Source organism: Narcine bancroftii, chromosome 9 (genome assembly GCF_036971445.1).
Source record: "Narcine bancroftii isolate sNarBan1 chromosome 9, sNarBan1.hap1, whole genome shotgun sequence".
Lineage (NCBI taxonomy): Eukaryota > Metazoa > Chordata > Chondrichthyes > Torpediniformes > Narcinidae > Narcine > Narcine bancroftii.
Genome location: NC_091477.1, coordinates 15475030 through 15496125, shown reverse-complemented (window position 1 = coordinate 15496125; position 21096 = coordinate 15475030). Strand labels below are relative to the sequence as shown.

The 21096-nt window shown below is 36.0% G+C and overlaps 1 protein-coding gene across 1 annotated transcript in view; it reads right to left on the bottom strand.

Moving 5' to 3' along the window:
- Window positions 1-21096, bottom strand: part of tenm2a (teneurin transmembrane protein 2a) — a 767339-nt gene that overhangs the window by 347210 nt on the left and 399033 nt on the right. Inside the window, exon 3 of the mRNA XM_069898186.1 lies at window positions 2349-2561. Coding sequence (XP_069754287.1) covers window positions 2349-2561 — 213 coding nt within the window. The remainder of the gene's footprint in view (window positions 1-2348; window positions 2562-21096) is intronic.

The following is a 21096-nucleotide window of genomic DNA, read 5'->3' as shown; positions in this document are numbered from 1 at the left end:
CAATTCCAATAGCAATTCCTCAATTTAAAAAAAAAATAATTAAATGCTTACGTTAGGAAATTGTTATGGAAAGGGAAAATGGCAAGGGTTTCTTTGGATAAATTAATGTGGGATTATGATTTAGAAGGTTTGCAGCTCCCTAATTTTATGAATTATGATAAAATTGCCCAGTTACATTTTATTAATGTAATGCATGATTTAAATAAGATTCCAGTTTGGGTGTATATCAAACTTAAAAAAATAGAGGAACCAAACCCACAAGATTTTATTTATAAATGGAATTCGAGATTTTTAATAGCAAATAGAAAAACTTCTATATTGATGCATTTAATTGAACTTTGGAATAAGGCTGATAAAGAGTTTGGGGGGTGATGTTTAATGCCTAGAAAAACACCATTTAATTAGAATAGATTGATTCCGTTTTCCATGGGAAATATATATATTTTTTAAATTTAACAGTGTCAGGGAATTAAGAAGATAGAAGATATTTTTGAACCAGGGAAATGTATTTCTTTTAATAGAATGAAGGAGAAGTTTGAGATACCTGAAAATTTTAGATTTAGTTATAATCAGATTATGAAATTTTTATGTAAAAATTTTGGTCAAGAGCCATTATTATCAGTTGAGACAGAATTAGAATTATTGTTATATAATGGAGATATAAAGAAATTGATTTCAATGATGTATAGGTTAATACAAAAGAAAACCAGAAAAAAGGAACTTCATAAATCTAGACAAAGATGGGAAGTAGATTTGAATAAACAAATAGATGAATTTGATTGGATTAGGATGGAATATGTGGAGAAAATATGAAAGGAACAATAAATGTGAGTTATAGATTGGTACATTATTATTTTATTCATCACTTATATTTGACACCATACAAGTTTTAAAAAAATGATCAGACTTTTTCAGATTTATGTTTTCGATGTGGACAGGAAATTGGTACATTTTTGCATTCTACTTGGCAGTGTCCTAGAGTTATACCTTTTTGGTTAGAAATATTCAAATCCATTGGAATGAATAACAGGGATTAAATACCCATAGGATGTTATTTTTTATTGAGTGATATTAAAGGTGTTAAATCTAGTTGAATATGTATCAAAGGAAGTTTGTTCAAATTGCTTGAGCAATAGCAAGAAAATGTATTGCCATAACTTGGAAGTCTGATACAGATTTGGATGTAGAAAGATGGAATGCTGAAGTTTGAAGTTGTATACCACTTGAGAAAATTACTTAAAATTTAGGAGATAAATACTATATATTTTGGAAGAAATAATGCCCCTATTTACAAAGTGTATGTGCAAATATTTAATTGAAGCTCTAACACTCCCTTTCTCCTTTAGGTCTCAGGATACTAAAATAAACTTTAAAGTAAGAGCAACTCCTGTAGAGGATCTCTTGTCCCCCTTTCTTCTTTTTCTTTTCTTTTAGTTGGGGGATAGAGGGTGGAGGGGTGGGATATACATGTTTTGTTTATTCTTTCTTTTCTTTATGCAACATGTATTTGTAGTTGATTTGTATTATTATTATGTGATTTTTTTGTGGTTTTAAATTTATAAATTTTTTTTAAATTGGGAAGAAATGAACACAGGGAACTTGTGTGGAATGGGGAAATTAAATAAATAAGAAAATAGCAAGACAGATTCAAATCAGTTTTGGCCTCACAGGAATATCAGTTTGGCTCAATCAATGACAAAAAAAAATATGGTTTATTTTAAGTGCACGTGGCCAGCATACAAAATACGAGTCTGATTTTTAAAAATATTTATCATTTAAGTTTCAAGGTTATATTTTCCAGAGGCTTTGAAAGAAAATAGTTCAAATCATTTGCCAAAGCGGTTGGTCCTGCCATGATTGATATTCCTTCTCCAAATAATGAATGGATCACATTGAAGTCATAGATCCTGAGAAGGACCATAATTATATTTCTTCCCAGTCTGCGCTCTGAATTATTACAAAGGAAATAGCATGAAGGATAGACAATCTTTGAAAATCTCACGAACAAGAAGGATAGACAATCTTTGAAAATCTCACGAACAAGTCAGAACTGCTAAATGCAGCATGAGAAAGAATATAATGTATTCCTAATCAAAATTATAATTTCTAATATAGTTCCCAGACAACATTCTTGATCACTGAATCCTCCAATAAGTGGTATTATTCACTACAGGAAATTTTAATAACACTTTGGCTTGACTTGCTTGTCAAGATAAACAATGCCTTACAATGTCAAAGAAAAAAAAATGATGAAAACATCACTTAAAAAAAAGCATCAACAAGCATGTTGAGAGGTGAGAATTCCCCCAACATTTCAAGGTCAGACAGATTATAAGAGTGATTCTTACCATTACTAGAAGGTGGAAGTGCACCGGAACCTGCTCGCAATAGGTATGAGTTTATGGCGAACTCCTCATTGGGGTTGGATTCAAGAGCTGGATGAGAGACGCTGCTGTCAAGCAATGGCATTTGGTAGTCTTTCACACTGGATGATGAGAGATGGGTGCTGCTCTGCTGGGCAAATGGATGGCTGGGCGATGATGAATGTGGGATGGGACGACCTGGGGAAAAGACGATCAGTTGTTGAATAGTGTTTAATCTCACAAAAGCACAATTTCTCACAAACTACATCAAAAGCAGAACTATACATTGTCCATGATTGCTACTTATTTTCTCTCAATTAAAATGTTTGTGTGCAAGGCCCATTAAGATTTGAGGATGGACAAGATCCACTATCTGCACCACTCAGATTGTCATCTAGTTTGGGTTGGTTCATGAAATAAATTGGAGGGAACACTTTCTTCTCTCTTTTAAACTAAACTCAGTTTATTGATTTAGACCCTTAATGCTTTTCTTTTGTCAATTTTCTTCTCAGTCTCATTTCTGATGTTGTTACTTAACAGCTGCCTTTGCTTGCTTTCCTTGGTGGCCGTTATTTACATCTGCGTCTGAATTATCTGACTGCAGGGTCCTTACAAATAAAAAGTAAAAGGCAAAAGCCTGTGGACTCCATGGTTAACCTGCCGAGTTTCACCAGCATTGCATTGTTCCTCAAAAATAAATCCAATCAAGTGTCCACCCAATGATCAGACACAAACAGTTGCATTAATCAGTAAATGGTGCTCTCATATGCATGAATGCCAATTCCTATTGCAAAGGACCAAATCATTCTTGCTCAGTGCTATAACAAATCAGTGGCCTCATCGAATGGAACACTTTATGTCTAAATGGTAAGTGTAAGGATCAATAAATTATTTAATAAATTTGCTTTGATTAAATAAAACACCACTGTGGACTCTGGGGAACAAATAACAAAACTAGAATTACTTTGATGCAATATACGAATGACTTATATAATTGCTTTGTACAAACAATTTATATGGAAATATTAATTCTTGTACATTTCAGTTTCTTGAGCCTGCCTACAAATATAAATGTTCCAACAGAAATATTTCTTTGAAATTTGACTAATTTCAAAGGCTTTTATTCTGGTCACAAGCAACACAAGAATAGTTATTTATAACCATTTGACTTGATTTCTCATTTGCGTGGGTTATAATATCTTTCCTCTCACAATGGCTCTCTAACTAAACTTTAAACAAAAACATGCTGTTACTATGTCTTAGAAAGAGATCATTTGGTGCTTTGGGTTCATTGCAGCATTCAAAGGAGTGATCCAGTTACTCTAACTGCTTTTGTTTGTTATAGCAATGTCCTGTAGAATTATTTTATTGAAATAAATATTGCATTTATTTTTGAAATTAGCAATCATCTCTGCTGACATGAACATTTTCTGCATTCCTTTCCTTATTTTTGGACAAGAGATATAAAAGTATTAGATCCTAATGTAATGAAAAATATGTATTTTAAAAGTTGAGAAAAAGAGGGAATAATTCCAATTACCTGTGAAAATGTATCCATGTAAAACAAAATTCTGAAATAAAAGAATATTTGGGTTTGCTGCAATATACATTTATTGGTTTATTTATCTAATAGATTTTGATTTATTTTGAAATATCTTTTATGAATGTTTATAACTGTGAGAAATATGGTTTTAGTTGACTTAGTTCAAACACACCATTAAAGAAACTGAAGTGATAGATCCTACATGAAGGATTAATTTTATTTTATTTATCTATTCAATCATGTGGATTTAAAATCTGCACTGATTTTGAACAACGTTTTTGAAAGAATCATCTTTATTATGGCTTAGCTCCTGTCTTCATTAGATGAACCCATTGAACTAAACACTTTTTAGTGACAAGGGCTACATATTTTAATACAAAGCAAAACCGCTATTTCCATAATCAAAATAGTGCAACTAATTTCCAGATATATCAGTTCCGTATACTGCCAGTAGCCAATTCATTTTCAACAAGTTTTAATAACTATCTGGCCAGCTAAATTTTGAAAATGGCTTTTGTTTCTCTGATCTTTGATAATTCGTCAGGTCATGAATGATCCATGAACATATTGTTTACACAGTTTAATGGAATGAAGAGTCAATAGGTAATATCAATGACAATTTTAAATGCATAAGTAACTGCTCATCATCTTCCTCTTTTTACTTTTACCTGCACTGGGGATAAGTGAACTGTTGTTATCTATTTGTACATTATGAACTAACATTATGTTCCTTGGTCAATTTGGCACATATTTCTTAATCTAATACTCAACACTTTTAGGATCACCCACTGAAAATGCATTTACTCAGTGGTAATTTGATTTGTGAATATCTATATTTTGCTCACAACTCCCATGGCCCTTAGAAATGTTTCTTTCTGTCCTTATTTCTTCCTGCCAATATTGGCACAGGGTAGAATTTATTGTGATACTCCAGCTTTGAATCAGTTTGGAAATACAAATGATAATTATGGCAAGAAGACACAGAATCTCAATCCATATGCTTTTTAACATAACACGGAAACAGGCCATTAGGCCCTTCTAGTCCGCACCGAACCAAACACCCCTTTCTAATCCCACCTCCCTGCACAATGCCCATAACCCTCCATCTTCTTCTCATCCATATAACTGTCCAACCTTTTCTTAAATAATACAATTGACTCCGCCGCCACTATTTCTCCCGGAAGATCATTCCACACAGCTACCACTCTCTGAGTAAAGAAGTTCCCCCTCATGTTACCTCTAAACCTCTGCCCCTTAATTCTTAACTCATGTCCTCTTGTTTTAAACTTTCCTCCTCTTAACGGAAATAGTCTATCCACATCCATTCTGTCTATCCCTTTCATAATCTTAAATACTTCTATCAAATCCCCTCTCAACCTTCTACATTCCAAAGAATAAAGACCCAATCTGTCCAATCTCTCCCCATACTCCAGATGCTTAAACCCAGGCAACATTCTGGTAAACCTTCTCTGCACTCTCTCCACTCTGTTTATATCCTTCCTATAATTAGGCGACCAGAACAATGAACAATTTTTGAATGGGATAATTAACTTAACAGTCCACCAAAGAAAAGAACCACAAAGGGATTCCACAGACTTTGCAAATCTTCTTGGTCACTTGCTGAATATTTCATTACCAACTTCCCCACACAGTGAAGCATTTTTTTTCTATCTTCAATATATTTGTGAGAAAATATTTTAAAAAAAGAAAAATATGTTTACATGCCCACTTCTGTTTTTTTTAAAAAATTGGGGTTAATTTCAGAAGTGTCCAGGAGAAGTTTAGTTACTGGAGAGTGAAAGCAATTCCAGAGTATTGCCAACTCAAAATGATTATGGCATAGAGTTATTGCTTGCTCAGCACAACATCACTGTGGTGTAGAAATCACCATTTGTTTTATAAAACCTTCATTCAAACACTCCTGAAGGTGTTTAAACCAGAATGGAGAAACTTGCAATGATTGCCAAGACTTAAAATGTGCTTCATCAAACTGTGAACATTGTGAAGCTATAAATGGTCAATGAGTTAAGCAGAAGGTTAGCTATTATTTGTTCAAAGGAACCCACATAGTTTTTATCATTTTGTCAAGAATTTAAATTGTAATGCACAAATATCTATTTTTTAAAAGCTTTATTGTTTTTTGTGGGTCCTCAGCAGGAATAAGTGGTGGTGATTCATGATGGTGTTCAAATGTACTCAGCACTAAATTCTTGGACTGTCAGATTTGATTGGCTTGTAACCCTCAGTCTGGGAATGATATATGAGACCAATGAAGCCACAAAGAAAAGGTGGACAAAATGTGAAAAATGAATTAAAAATAAGTCTAAATCTTGCAATATGATGTCAGCTCAATACTTCAGATATGTTTTGTTGAATAACTATAGCATAAGATATGACACTGCTCACTCTCTCTACAGGTTGCAAGTCTTAACAATCTATTATTTTGCAATGTCCTGAAAGCATCAGAGTCAAAGGCCAAACCACCTTAACAGAATTCAGCCACACTTTCCAAACATGCACTTCCAGACAATCTTAATAAACACAGCTGACGTCAGGTCATGTTAACTGTGCGGTTCTGACAGCTTATGTATTTGCTATATCTGTCTCTCAACAATTAGTCAGAGCCACATGATGCATTTTGCATCTCTGCCTGTTTACATAAGCTAATTTTTCACAAATGCAATCTGGTTCCAATCATGAGACAGGCTCTCATCTATTCCCTTTCAGTGAGCAATGCAACAAAACAAGCAAGTACAACAAATACTTTAATTAATCACTCATTCTCGACGGATGCAAGATGATGCCTTTTTTTCTGCAATTATTGTTACTGGATTGCTGGATGGCAAGGAAGGTCTTTTCAAACAAACAGTCATTTCAAATTGTGAACTTCCATAATTGCATTTGAAAAAAAAATCAGGAAAAATAATTCATATCCTTGGCATAAAAATATCCTGAATGCACAGGAGTAAGGGAAGAGAAAAGAGAAGATATTGCAAGGAGAGCAATACCCGATAACCTACATTATAGACATGGGATGAAAGAACAAGATGCTGGTCTACTTTGTTATCTGAAGTGAGTTTTCAGTCGGAAAAACCTTTACCCTTTTTCCATAACCATGACTTTGTCCTTTTGCCCTCTCCAATTAACTTCACCCAGTGTAAGTGCCTGACAGTCTCATTATTCCACAGGCAGAAATAATCTTCAGAGAAAATTGAAAGGAACTCTGACATCTTCATGGAGTCCACGTTTTACATTGTATTTAATGAGTATACATCCTTGTTTAATGTGGACTTCAAGCAGTGTTGGCATTAAAATTAGAACTGCAGAGTTCGATTTCTTTCAAAGTTAATCATCAACAAGATTATCATGTGTGAATCCCATTGATCGGATACATGATATTCTGGTATTCTTGGAAAGAAAACATTGAATTAGGTTAGCTAAATTCCGGAGTGATATTGAACACAAATGATAGAAAAGAACCATTAAAACAATTACAAATTTGATGCATAGGGCCATTGTGAGGAATGGGTATGTGCAAAAAACATTGGACTTACACTTGAAAATTAAACATCACCTCCTGTTAATTTTGAGGATACATCAATATGAATTCATGGTGGAAACAGTGTCTGGTATCTTGTCCAACTTATTGTTTTGCATTATACATACAAATTGCAACAGATGAGAAACTTGGCCTTCTCCCAAGGGTCATGTTACAGTGGACACAAAAATTTTGTTCCTTGAACACTTTGGGGTGCATTTTATGGATTTTGGGCTGCCGATTGCAAAAATTACCTGAACATTTTCTTATCACGTACCTTTCAGATCAGAATATATTGTCGCGAACATCACAAAAATTTGCTGTTTTGCGGCTGCAACACAGCGCAAACATTCATATTATGAACCATCTTTCAACAATAATATATAATAAAAATAATAGTGCACGAAAAATAAGGCAGTGTCTTTGGTTTATTGATCATTCAGGAATCTGATGGCAGCAGGGAAGAAGCTGCATCTGTACTGCTGAGTGCTCATCTTTAGGCTCCTGTGCCTTCTTCCCAACGGTAGCTTGGGTGGTGGGGGTCTTTGAGAATAGCCACTGCTTTTTTTAAGACACCACCTCATGTAAATGTCCTCAATGGAGTGAAGTCTGGTGTCTGTGATATTGCAGGTCAAGTTAACAACCCTCTAGATTCTTGAGATTCGGCGCCTCCATACCAGACAGGGATGTAACCAGCCAGAATGCTCTCCACGGTAGAAGTATTCAAGAATCTTTGGTGACGTACCAAATCTCCTCAAGCACCTCATGAAGTATTGCCACTGGCAGGCCTTCTTCATGATTGCATCAACATGGAGGGTCCAGAAGATTCTCAGAGATGTTGACACCCAGGAATTTGAAATTCTTGACCCTTTCACTACTGAGCCCTCATTGAGGACTGGGTTGTGTTCCCTTGAATCCCTCCACAATCATCTCCTTGGTTTTGCTAATATTGAGCACAAGGGTGTTGATGTGACAACTCAAATAATTGATTTATCTCCCTCCTGTACGCTTCCTCATTGCTGTTCGTGATTCTACCGACAACTGTGGTGTCATCAGCAAACTTGTAGATAGAATTGGAATTGTGCCTGGCCCCACAGTCGTGGGCGTCTAATGAGTAGAACAGTGGGCTAAGCACTCATCCTTGGGGTGCGCCTCTGTCGCAGTGAGGAGAAGGGATTGCTACCAATTCGTACTGACTGTGGTTCTCCTAATGAGAAAGTCAAGGATCCAGTTGTAGAGGGGGTACAGAGGCCCATTACAAGTGGATAGATGCAGACAGGCTTTAAAAGCAGCTCACAAAAACAGATGCTGTGTATTACATTGATATAGATTGAATGCATGTAGATACACATGTTCTTCGGGCAAGAGCATAGCGAGTGAACTTAACAATAGCATTTATTTTCTACAGGAAGATTAAATAGAGCAGAAATGTCTTGTTAATGTTACAACAGCTGAAATACATTCTGTTACTTATGTGGAGAGTATATGTTTAATGCCAAATTCAAAAAAAGTAAATTTAATGTTTCTCCAACTTCCTACATGTTACAGATAATCAGATAACTATTTGTGTTCAGCTTGAAGTTGTCTATCATCAGTCACAATTATTTTTTTTTCTGGGAAGCAAACTATTTGAAAAAAAAAGTTGTCCAGTGAAGGAGGAGCTGCATTGGGGTTCTTGAGGATGTAGTGGAAACAGCAAGAGGAGTTAGAAGCTGGTTTGAGAGCATACTCAATTTATAGAAATGGTTGAAGTGGTAACCACAGTGGATGGGAATTGTATGGCTCCATTACAAACAATGTCATCTTCCCTAACGTGCATTTCTTCAAAATAATTTTGCTCTCTTACAAGAAAATTGTTCACACTTAATAAATGATTTAAACTGCCCTCTGCTGGCCACACGTTTGCCTTTCCTCCTGAATAGAGAGAGGTTGGCTCTTTCAATTGAAGAACGCACATCAGCACCTCTACTTCCTCAGGAGTTTATGGAGGTTTGTTATGATATAGGAAACCCTGGAAAATTTGTGTGGTGGAAAGTGTACTGATGACTGCATCACGGTATAGTATGGGGAAACCAATACCTCTGAGTGTAAAGCCCTGCAAAAATAGTGGACGCAGTCCAGGATATCACTGGTAAAACCCTCCCACCACTGAGAACATCTACAGGGAACGTTGTCGTTGGAGAGCAACAGCAATCATCTAGGATCCACGTCACCCGGCACATGCTCTGTTCTCGCAGCTACCATCAGGAAAGAGGTATGGGTGCAACAAGACTTGCACAACCTCCTACCCCTCCACCATCAGACTCCTCAACAACAAACTCAATCAGGGGCTGATTTAAGGTCTCTTACTTCTGCACTTTAAAAAAAATGTCTCTCTGTGCTGGACAGTCAGTTTGTTTACATTTCTTAATTTGTTTATCTGTCTATGTTGAGTATAGTTTTTTTCTTTGCATTGCCAATAAGTGGTAATTCAGCTTCTCTCGAAGGATAAAGAATCTCAGGGTTGTACTCTGACAATAAATCTGAACCCTAATCTAATCTAAATGTGTGCAGTATATGTTTCTTTAGGAAAACAAATGAGCTACCACACAACTGAAGGGAAAATAATGCTTTTGATTTTCACTTAATTTAACAAACCATGCATCTGTCCTTAAGTGTGTGCACATACATTCATCCACACCAACATTCTGTGGCAAGGCTCATTTTAAGTTGAATGATATTTCTTCTCCAAAGGTCACAAGTATAGGTTAAATCAGTGGTTCTCAAACTTTTTCTTTCTACCCCCCCCCCCCCCACCCCCTGAAATAATCCCTATGCCATAGGTGTTCTATGATTAGTAAGGGATTACTTCAGGTGGTAGTGAGTGGGGTGGGGGGGGGGTGGGGGGCGGGGAGGTTGAAACCACTGCTCTAAACCCAATTGTTACTGAAATTTTTGGCTGGAGAAAAATTGTCATTGGCCCATTTCCTTTGGAGTTATGAAACCGTGCACAAAACAAGCCAATTTGGTATGATTAAAACAGTGGTTTTCAACATTTTTCTTTCCACTCACATACCACCTGAAGCAACCCCTTACTAATCACAGCACACCTATGGCACAGGGAATACTTCAGGTGGTTTGAGTGAAAAGAAAAAGTTTGAAAACCACTAGGTTAAATTATGCCGGTCAGACCCATTTCCTAAATGTTCCACCTACGATGTTTTTCCACCGACACCTTTTCTAGAGAGAAACTCTCAAAAATCTTGTGAGGAAAACAAGTCTCCAGCTGCAAAGCTACATCAAAGACCACTGTTATCCAAAATTCAAGCAGCCAGCAGCCTTAATCAACCAGCAAAAACATGTGAAAAATAATAAGTAAAAAATACATATTTGGCACATTTCACCTTTAGTTCATCAATCCATGCAACACACAATCTCATGCAACTGGAGAATGTACTTATCCGTCATCTACCAATCCCCATACGGACCCAATACTAAGGTTTCTTAATATGTTTAAAAGCAATCAAATAGATCTGAATAATTTTAAAATATTTAAAAATATTATACAATACGAAAAATAATTAAGAACATTAAAAATGATATGAAGTAAATGAAAGCCATGCCCAAAATTAAGGAGTATGTCCCATTGAAATGAAGGGTGCCACTGTCCATATGTGAGTCTGCGTGTGAAATGGATCTGGCCTTGTGTTCTGACTTGCTAAATATAGTGAACAGCGATGCGAGAGGTCAGAAATGCCAGCTTGCAACTTCCAGATCATTTTCAACTTCTGCAATGGACTGAGCACATGTGGAAATCCGAGTTGAGCTGAGCTGCAAATAGCTGATGTTCTTCTCAATAGAAATCTTGGCTGTCACCCAATTATTTTAAAACTATGCAGTATATATGTGAACAGAGGTTTAAGTGTTTAATTGTTGCTTTATCGAGAGGTTTTGTAAATTGTCCATTTCAGAATACTTTTCAGAAGTATGCGGCTGATCAATTATTTTTACATTACCAGCAAAGTGCTCTGATGAAGGAGAGAGGCTTTGGCACATTATTCCAGGTTATCTCCCATAATGCTGAGTGGAGAAAATGAACAAAGAATGTTTTATAAGTAAACAAAGCAATCTGTCAAATTTATACAATAGGTGGTTTGGAAGGAGAGGGCTGAGTTTTAAAGTGAGGAGACATGAAAAAAGATAGGATTTGGAAAACAGCAATTGCTAAATGAAGGGGTGAGGAATTATTAAAAGAAATGTGTTGTAAAACCCCTGTTATCTGGAATTCAAACAAATGGCAGCCTCAAGCAACTGGCAAAAAAAATATGGAAACAAAATAGGTAAAAAAAATATGAAAGTTTAATATTGACACACCTTGCCATTAATTTGCCAGTCCACACAACATGCAGTCTGAAGCATCCAGAAAATTCGCTCAACCGGCATCTACCAATCAAAAATAGGTGCCACATACCATGAGTTTTGCTGTAGTTGGTTGTAATATGGTGTGAAGGGTGGAGGGTAGAGTAGATAACTGCTTTACTCCATTGTTACACATTTGGTTCAAATATTTAATTTAATTTTTATTTGTTGCTGTTTTACCTGGGTTTAATCAAGGATGTTAAGATATATAAAAAAAGCTGATAGGATGCTTTCATTTTGAATAGCTATGCAAAATAGGCAATTGTTAATCATCTTATTACACACAGCATTGTTCTAGTTTGTATATTTCTGAAAATCAATGAATATCATTTTCTTTTCTTAATCATGACTCCTGAAAATCAGGGGAGAAGTCGAAGTCAATGGTGCAGAGTGAGACTGAATGTTCCTCTCAGGTTATATAAATTGTTCATTTGCAAACATTCAGATTTTTACTTTGCCTGGTAGTAATATCTCCTCATGATAAAAATGTAGTTTTCTGTGTGAATTGCAAGAATGTGTATACTGATCTGTGTCAAAAATAGACACAACTCTGCAAGAGTTACACATTGGTAATAATCAAAAATAATTAGCATACAATTCATTAATAGAATTGGTCCTGGAAGAATGGATTAATAAAATATGGTCCAACATTTTATCGCTTTAATTAAATTGCATCTTAATATGCTCATGACTCAAGTGGTAAACTCAAACACTGACATAGGCTTTATATCCTGCAGAAAATGCTTAAAATATTCATTTAAAAAAATAAAAGAGTAATTTCATTGGGATCCAATTAAAGTTGGTGACATTGATTGTGCCGATCGAACTGTCAGCTTTATCCCCTAATATTTATTTTTAATTTGTTAGAATTACTTAGTAATGTACTGCATTAAGGCTTTGAGATTCACTTCCACGTCTTCTATGGATGCTAAAGAGTTGAATTTATTTTCATCATTTGAGAGAGCAGAAGAGTGATTACACTTCAATTATTAATAAATGTGAATGCAATAATTTAGTCGGGATTGTATTATTTTAGATAAGATTGGTTTCAGAAACCCAATATCTGAGAGAGTGGAAGGAAGAGAAAGGCTGCAGTGATGTTTGAAAATAGAAAGATTCAGACAACTCATTTGAAAATGTTAAATGTGCCTCACCATGACTCCTGAAAATCAGGGGGAAGTCAAAGCCAGAGGTTGTCTTACACAAATCGCAGCAGCTGACTGAAGTGTATTTGATCAAACACAAATGCTGAACCTTGGGTTCAGTAGGAAAATCTACTGCGTGGCACATTACTTTGTATTAATCTCTGTAGCTTTCCTGTGACATTTTGTTTCAGTAGGTATTTCGAAAAATTGACATTGGAGGCTCGTTTGAATAAACAAAGACTTGAAAATAACTCGGGAGTCACAACATAAAAGTGAGATTCCTCATAATGAGATGCATATTGTGATATCCGTGGTTTTATTTCTGTCTTGAAAGTCGTGCTGAGTGACAGCAGACCAGGGAGAGGAGACAACATTTCTTGATGCCAAATGTAGGAAAGTAAGAAATAGGAATAACAAAGGCCATTCAGCTCCCAAACCTAGTCTGATCTTCCGGTTTTCTACAAATTTCCTGCCTGATTTGATCGATTGAATCTTTTGGTAAAGAGAAATCTATTTTTTAAAAATATTTTATTTTTAATTTTCAAATATTCATGTAAATTCAAACACAGCCTCTTTCAACAATAGTATATAACATACAGAGTCTATTTTACCCCGGCCCCTCTTCCCTCCCCATTCCCTAATATAACAAAGAAAATATTATATAACTTAAACAAATGCAAAGAACCAAACTATTGATCTATTTCTGAATGCAATCAATGGAACCAAAGACTGGGCCTGCAAAGGTCTGCAGGGCAAAACATTCACCAGCAGAGGGTGAACAATGTTCTCCTCATTTCAGTGCGAAATGGCCCATCCCTAATTTTGAAATTTTGATCCCTCATTCTAAACTCCTCAACCAGGGGAAACATTCACTCCATATCTACCTTGTCAAGCTGTCAAACAAATTTGCATTTCACTCATTCACCCTGAGCTCAAGAGATCAGAGAAAAGGCTAACATTTCCTGTCTGAATCTGATCAAAATTCCCAAACTTAATTCCGACCTCTACTCTCTGATTTTCAACCAGAGGACAGAGAGCTAGGCTGCCTAATCTCTCATCAAGTAGTTCTGTCACCTATGAACCATTCTGTTTAATTTTCACTGTACTTCTTCCATAAAAATAAATCCTTCCTTCAGTTAAATATACATTTTGATGAAAAACAGCATGAGCAATCACCTGGAATGACATGGATTAATCAGAAATAAACCAAGAAGAATTGAGAAGAAGTCAGATTGTGTCAAACCAAGATAATGAATTTCTTAACAAATTACAGGTTTGACTGATAGATTTTACCCACCTACGTCCCTCTAACTGGAATTCGGAAAGACAGTTGACATTATTTCACATAACAAATTAACAGATGGTATGTACCAGGGCATGGGTGTCAGATTATGAAACAACTGGTTTATTAATATTCCTCAGCCTTCTTTCCAGAATAAATGACTTGAGATATTTGCCAGAATGATTGACTCTAAACATCCCTCTTTAGATCATTCATGGAGTCTGAAGGACCATTTGGTCCATCGAGTCCTTGTCAACCATCAACCACCCCAATTAGACTGATCCTACTTTATTCCCCTTTTTTATTTATGCCATGTTGCCTTCATCTTCACACAAATTCAACTACTCGCCTACACACTGGCATCAATTTCCACAACCAACCTGCATGTCTTTGGGATTTGGGAAGAAACTGGAGCATCCAGAAAATCTTTGATTGCAATAATGAGAAGATGCAAACAGCACCTGTGGAGAGGATTGAACCTGGGTATCCCTGGTGCTGTGAGATAGCCACTCTGCTTGCTGTCACACAGTTCCACCATGTTCAATTGCATCAATGTTCTCCAATGTAGCTTGGAGCGGGAAAGAAATTAACATCACTGGCAACACTCACAAAAATACAGACAATAGTGAGGATGAATTGTTATGTTTATACCCTTCAAGGAAATTTAGATTCTGGATTTATTGTCAGAGTACATATGTGACATCACATACAACCCTGAGATACTTTTTCCAGGCAGAAATACTACTTACTGGTAGTGAAAAAAAAACCTGTACACACATAAACAAATAAACATATGTAAACAACTGACTGTGCAATACAGAGAGAAAAAAAGGAGTCTTAATCTCTCATTCAAAATAGGAGCACAATTTTACTGACTTTTATAATTAACAAGTTAGTTAACAATGCATCCCTGCATTTGACGACCTTCCTCCTTCAACATAAATTTCAAACTATTTTTCCTACTTCCCCCAAATCTTTTGTATTCTCATTCTATAAACATTTGTTTCACTGGAAACAAGAATCTTCAGTCACCTTAAAATATAGGAACTATATTCTAAGTTCCTCTGCTTTGCTCGTATTCAAAATACCTTTAATAAAATACCCCCAAAAATATTTGAAATTCCATCCATAACATGTTTACAATGTGATTTCCCTCATTTTTTTCCTTTTTACCTCGATACCCTCCTGATTGATGCATCTCTCTTTTAAGAAGTCATCATGATTTGTTCAATCTTGATCAGCCTTCTCAAGGGGATTTTGGAGGAAGTTTAATAGATTGGGTTAGTACTCTCTGGATTGTCAAAGAATGGGCAAATTGATCTTATAGAAACATGTGGGATCCTGAGGGGCCTTGACAAAGCAGATGTTGAGAGGATTTTTGTCTCTGATGAGATCATTCTTGATCAAGAGTCTTTTCAAATTGAGATTGTATTATTTTACTTCTCTTGCACAGAACATGAAGCACAAATTAAATGTCTCTGCCTGCACGTGATCCATATGTTTCCATTTCCTGCATATTTGTCTTTTGAGAAGCATTGTAATGTTACCATCATCTGCCTCCACGACTATGCTGTCAGCCTGATCCAGATACCTACCGCTGTCTTCTAAAAATAAACATGTCCCACACATCTTTAAACTTTCCCACTCTCAACTGAAAATCGTGTTGTCTAGTATTTGATGTTTTTCTCCTCGATCTGTGTCTCTTTGAATTGTATAAACTTCCACCAAGTCACCCTTCAACTCTACAGAGAAAATAACCCATTTGTTCAACCTCTTAAAGTGCAATAAAGTTATGAAGTTTATGACTCCACACTACTGCAGAATACTGTGGATGCTGAGTATTTTAAGATGAGATTAACATATTTTTAGACTTCAAGAAAACCAAGTCTTATAAGCAGGGATGTGTTTGGGGAAAAGTCAGACCTTATTGAATGCCAGGGGAGGCCTGAGGGGCTGTCTGGCCTGTTCCTTCTACCATCTCTTACATTCTGCTCAATGCAGACTTTAGGTAATGCAAATCTGTGGTGCATTTACAGCTTTAGCCTTGCATCTGCTATGTTATAATCATCCGAAGCATCTATACCTCTTTGCACCATTCCACATTTAATTGCTCTATTTTTGGCAGCCATGCTTATAGTTTTCCTCATCTCAGAAAAAAAAAATCTTTTCCTCTAGTCCTCTCTTCAAAAAGTTCCCGCAAAGTCACTTCTAAGCCAATTTAGATGATTTAGGTAGCTGGGTGGAATTATTTTTACTTAAATCATCCTGAGATGTATACTCAAGTTGAAAGATATATTAGTGGCAATACATTGAAGTGATTGTTCACTGTAGGTTTAACTTTCTAATGACAAACAAAATCCCATGGGATAACTGGCCATTCCCACAAATGATCATTATTTGTTGCACCCTTGAGATATATAAAAGGTGAACCATTGATTATTTGAATAAAAGCATTTTCAGGTGAAAATTCATCTGAAACAAATCCAAAGATCCATCTTAAAAACATGTTGAAGTCTGTGAATAATTAAATATAATGTTCACATATTAAAGGAACACAGTCCTGATGCCAGATCCAACCAAAATGTTGACTGTTTCTATCCATCCACAGATGTTGCCTGACGCATTGCGTTCTGCCATAGATTTTCAATTTTGATAAAAGAACACATGCTGAATATCCTAAAGTGATCTTTTACTCAATGATAACTTGTTTGCCTTTCATACCTGATCTGTTTTATGCCAATTGTAATTGTAATTACAATTGAAACCTATTCTTCTATCCAGGTGTACAATCCAATTGATGGATGGTGGAATCAAAGTGCAATATTGAAAAGACATATACTGTACCTGTGAATCTAAAGAATTTAACAGAAGAATGGGGATTAAATAAGTTAGCTAGCCTGTCATAACAACAACAACAAAAATCTTTCTTTCATCAACATCTCACGGATCATAAAATTGATTTTGGTGTTAATGCCAAATGATTGGCGTATCAATCATTCCCAAAGGTTTTCTTTTGCAATGTGACTATTTATTGATACACAACTGAACATGTACAGTGTGCTCTACAAAGCATCAAGGATTTGAGAAAATAGGGCAAGCCACCTCTTGGACTGAAGAACAGAAACTGCCTATTACAAGCACTGACCGACCCGGGTTGAGTCAATCAGGACCTGGAACTGCAATCAAATATAGAAAGTTGAATTAAGAGAGGGAAGAAATGGATAGATAAAGGAAAATTATAAGTCGAAATGGAGAGAAAGTTTTTTTTTGTTAAAAAGCACTAAATCTGATGTAGTAAAATACCAATCTCAAAAAGTTCCATTTCACTGTCATTACCAGAGAAGAAATTCATCAATATTTACCACATCATTCAGAGGCAAGCTTTACTGGAATGGACGTTTCAATTTTTTCTGATTATTTATTGTGTCTCCAAAGTAACTGTAGCAAAATGAACACATTTGAGAGTTTTGTCAGGTGGCAAGATTACATGAGTACGTAGCTTTTGGGGAATAGGGCAACTTGGATAACAACCCCATCTACCAATTTAACTGGTCACTGGACATTAGCAATTTTATTGTGAATATGGCTAAACTTTTAAAGCTGTTAACCTGAGCACAACACCCCACCCATAATGCAGACACAAAATGTGATGGCAACTTAACAGCTGCAGTGTTTGTTTTTACTTGGAATCCCAGCGAACTGGTTTGGGGATCCACGATCGAGCAGTAGTGTAGAATTTGCCATTTCAACAGAAAAAAAATCTCGCTTTCTTTATGAACGATGATCTATGCGGAGAAGAGGAAAAAAAATAAATTGCAGCTTTAGGTGAGCGTGTCAAACTGTCTTTAATATTATCATTGTGTTTCCTGAGGGCACAGAAGAAAATAACCCAGTTGATTCATTTGGCAATTAACACTGAACAATGAAAGAAGGTCAGTGTGTTGTGGAGGTGTGAAGAGAGAAGAATTAAAGGAAAAAAAAAATCACACTCTAAAAAAAAACGCACTCTGAATGATGAATACTTTGTGTAAAAATACAGGGCATGCCATAATTAACAGCAAGCATTTGTTCCATCACTCCCTCAAACCATTCAGTAGTGCCAGTGTCTCATTAAAAAGGATTTTATTTCAGTGGAAACGTTTGTGTAATACTCATCAGTGACAGTCAAACACTGCCATTCTTTTAATGACTGTTCAAATAAGTGAAATTACTATGTAAATCATTCACATCTCTATGCAGTACCCAAAACTTGGGATGAGATAATACTAAATATCTCATATGGGCAGAATGCTTCAGGAATATCAATTACATTTATTTATTTTTTCCATCCCTGGTGCATTTCAAGACCAGGTACTGCAGGCAGGAGACAAGTGGTCCTTGACCAGAGTTAACTTTCAAAGGGTAAAATTGGTCTGAGCCTTCACATAAATATGCTACTCCTTATTATTTAGGGCTTAATTCCCGTGGATGCAATGTCAAATGGGCTTCCAATTCATAATGAGCATGCAATGCACTATTGGTGTGGACTCATCTTACTTCCTGAGTCTTTATTTAATGACCTGTCGCTCTTTTCATTGGCCTGATGTCTGACTATTAACATGTCAATCTCCGTAACCGATTAGTTAATCATTGCAGATGTAGGATGTCGAGTTCAAACAAAGTGCTTTTTATGATCTGAAGATTAAGTAGAATCAAAGGAAAGGGAAATGGTGTCGATTAATAATGTATCAACAGAATAGGAAAAGGTGAGAAAAGATCTACGGGTGGAATACTTCAAGAAAAGCATCATATTTTCACAACTTTCCAGTTTTGATGATCTGAAATGTTCGCTCTCCTCATACATATTGACTGTGACCTGTTGATTATTCCATGTGCTTTCTCAGTCTGTGTCAAGTCTCCAGCACCCACTTAGTTAATCGCTCTTGACTGGTTGCTGTCACCATTTGAGAATAGCTAGAGTTTATTCTTGTTGAGTCCACTCTTCTGTAATAGGCAGGAAATGAAAATTTAATTTGAGATTATTTCCTTTTGGTTGAGTGCGCCACAGCAATTGAATAGGGTTCATTAATTGGTGGCATAATTTTGCCAAAGATAAATCCACAAAGAGTCCTAAAAAGTCCAAGAGCACATCGGTTTGGATGCATCATTTCAGATCTGGATTATTTTTAATGGGCAACCAAAATTGAGATGAACAAACCCAACTCGACCCTTGTGCAAAGAGAAATAGAGCGGCTTTCCAGTTCTCCATTGCCAGCATAAAGAACAATAACCAACTTAAAAATGTAGTGCGAGGGACCAAAGATCAAGTGCAAAGGGAGACAAAAAATAATCTTGATAAAGTCCCCTTGTGGAAAAACAAGTCTGAAAGTGATAGTGTGGGATTTTAAGAGGGCAAGATGATGGCTGAATGAGAAAGTAAAGATAGAAAGTCAATTCAAATAAAGCCAATGGCATGGAATATGAAGGCGAAATGAGAGATTCTCAACTCTCTTCTTCCTTCCTCTGGTGAATTCTCAAACACTGTGAAATACTGATAGCATCGCTGTTGAAGAGAACATAATGCGATGTTTGTGGGTCAGGAATAGTGTCAGAAGCGAGAGAAAAACACAAATTTCAAAACTGCCATTCTTGGGGGCAGTGTGCATTGCTCTGCTTATATTGAGTTGAGGAAGAGGCTATAAATTAGTTTTATTCAAAGCATCTACATTTGAAGCTTCAGCTTGCCCAAATTTTTAATTCCTGTTCTCACGTTCCACTCAAATTCCACCAAGCTGATTATCATATGTCAAGCCTATGCTCACAGCTTTCATTCTTGTTAATACTGTTTTTTTTTTACATTCATCAGAACTCCACTAAAATTTAAATGTCACTTTAAACATCAAATTAAGTCATCCCCTGATAAATCAGCCAGAATTTTTCTTGAAAAAAATCCTTGACATTGTCAAATTCTGTCTCGTTGGTCAATTTCTTAGAGTGTAACATATCTTCCGGGCCTTGCCAATCAATTTCCAGAACATTTACAGTGATAGCTGCTTTTATATCCACAACATTTCCCACCTGATACCAAGCAATTTACCTTCAGTCAATCATTGTCGATGGGGGCATTTGTACTCCTAATAGGATGGAAATTATCATCACTAATAACATATTAAAGGTAAATTTATTCTTAAAATAGTTTGCAGATTAATTTCTGAGACTTCTAATAATTCTCTAGTTAAAGTTACAAAGACTCTGAAGCAATAATCTGAAGTTACCCACAAGTTATATGACCACATGTGAAACCCTGTTCGGTGAGGAAATCTGTCTCTGATTCTAAGTGCTGAACCTGTGTGAGGATATTGGCTGCTAGTATACTCATCTCTGCACATTCTTCTCCACTGACTTTGAGTCAAATCAGTAAAGTAAACCCCTTGGTGTCTGGAATTTAAGCAACCGGCAAAAAAAAAATCAAGGAAACTAAATTTAAAAAAAAATTAAAATAAATAAGAATAAAATAAGTAAAGTATCTGTTTAAAACGGTAAAAGTAAATCTTATTGATGTAACACACACCTTTGGTGAAGATGGGGAGACATGATAAACATTGGGAAAAGATGGTAGGGTATGATTGACAAGAGAGGTGGAACAACTACAGATTTGCTGTATCCTGCATGAAGTTGGGGAAACATTGAATTAACTTTTAACATTTCTACAACTGATTCCACATGCATTGAATTCGTTCATCGTTATTGAATGAAGATCTACCGGGACCAATGCCTGAAGAGGGCGCACAAAATCAGTGAACCGGTGCGGTTTCCGCTCCGTAAATGGTTATATGGTTATGGTTATA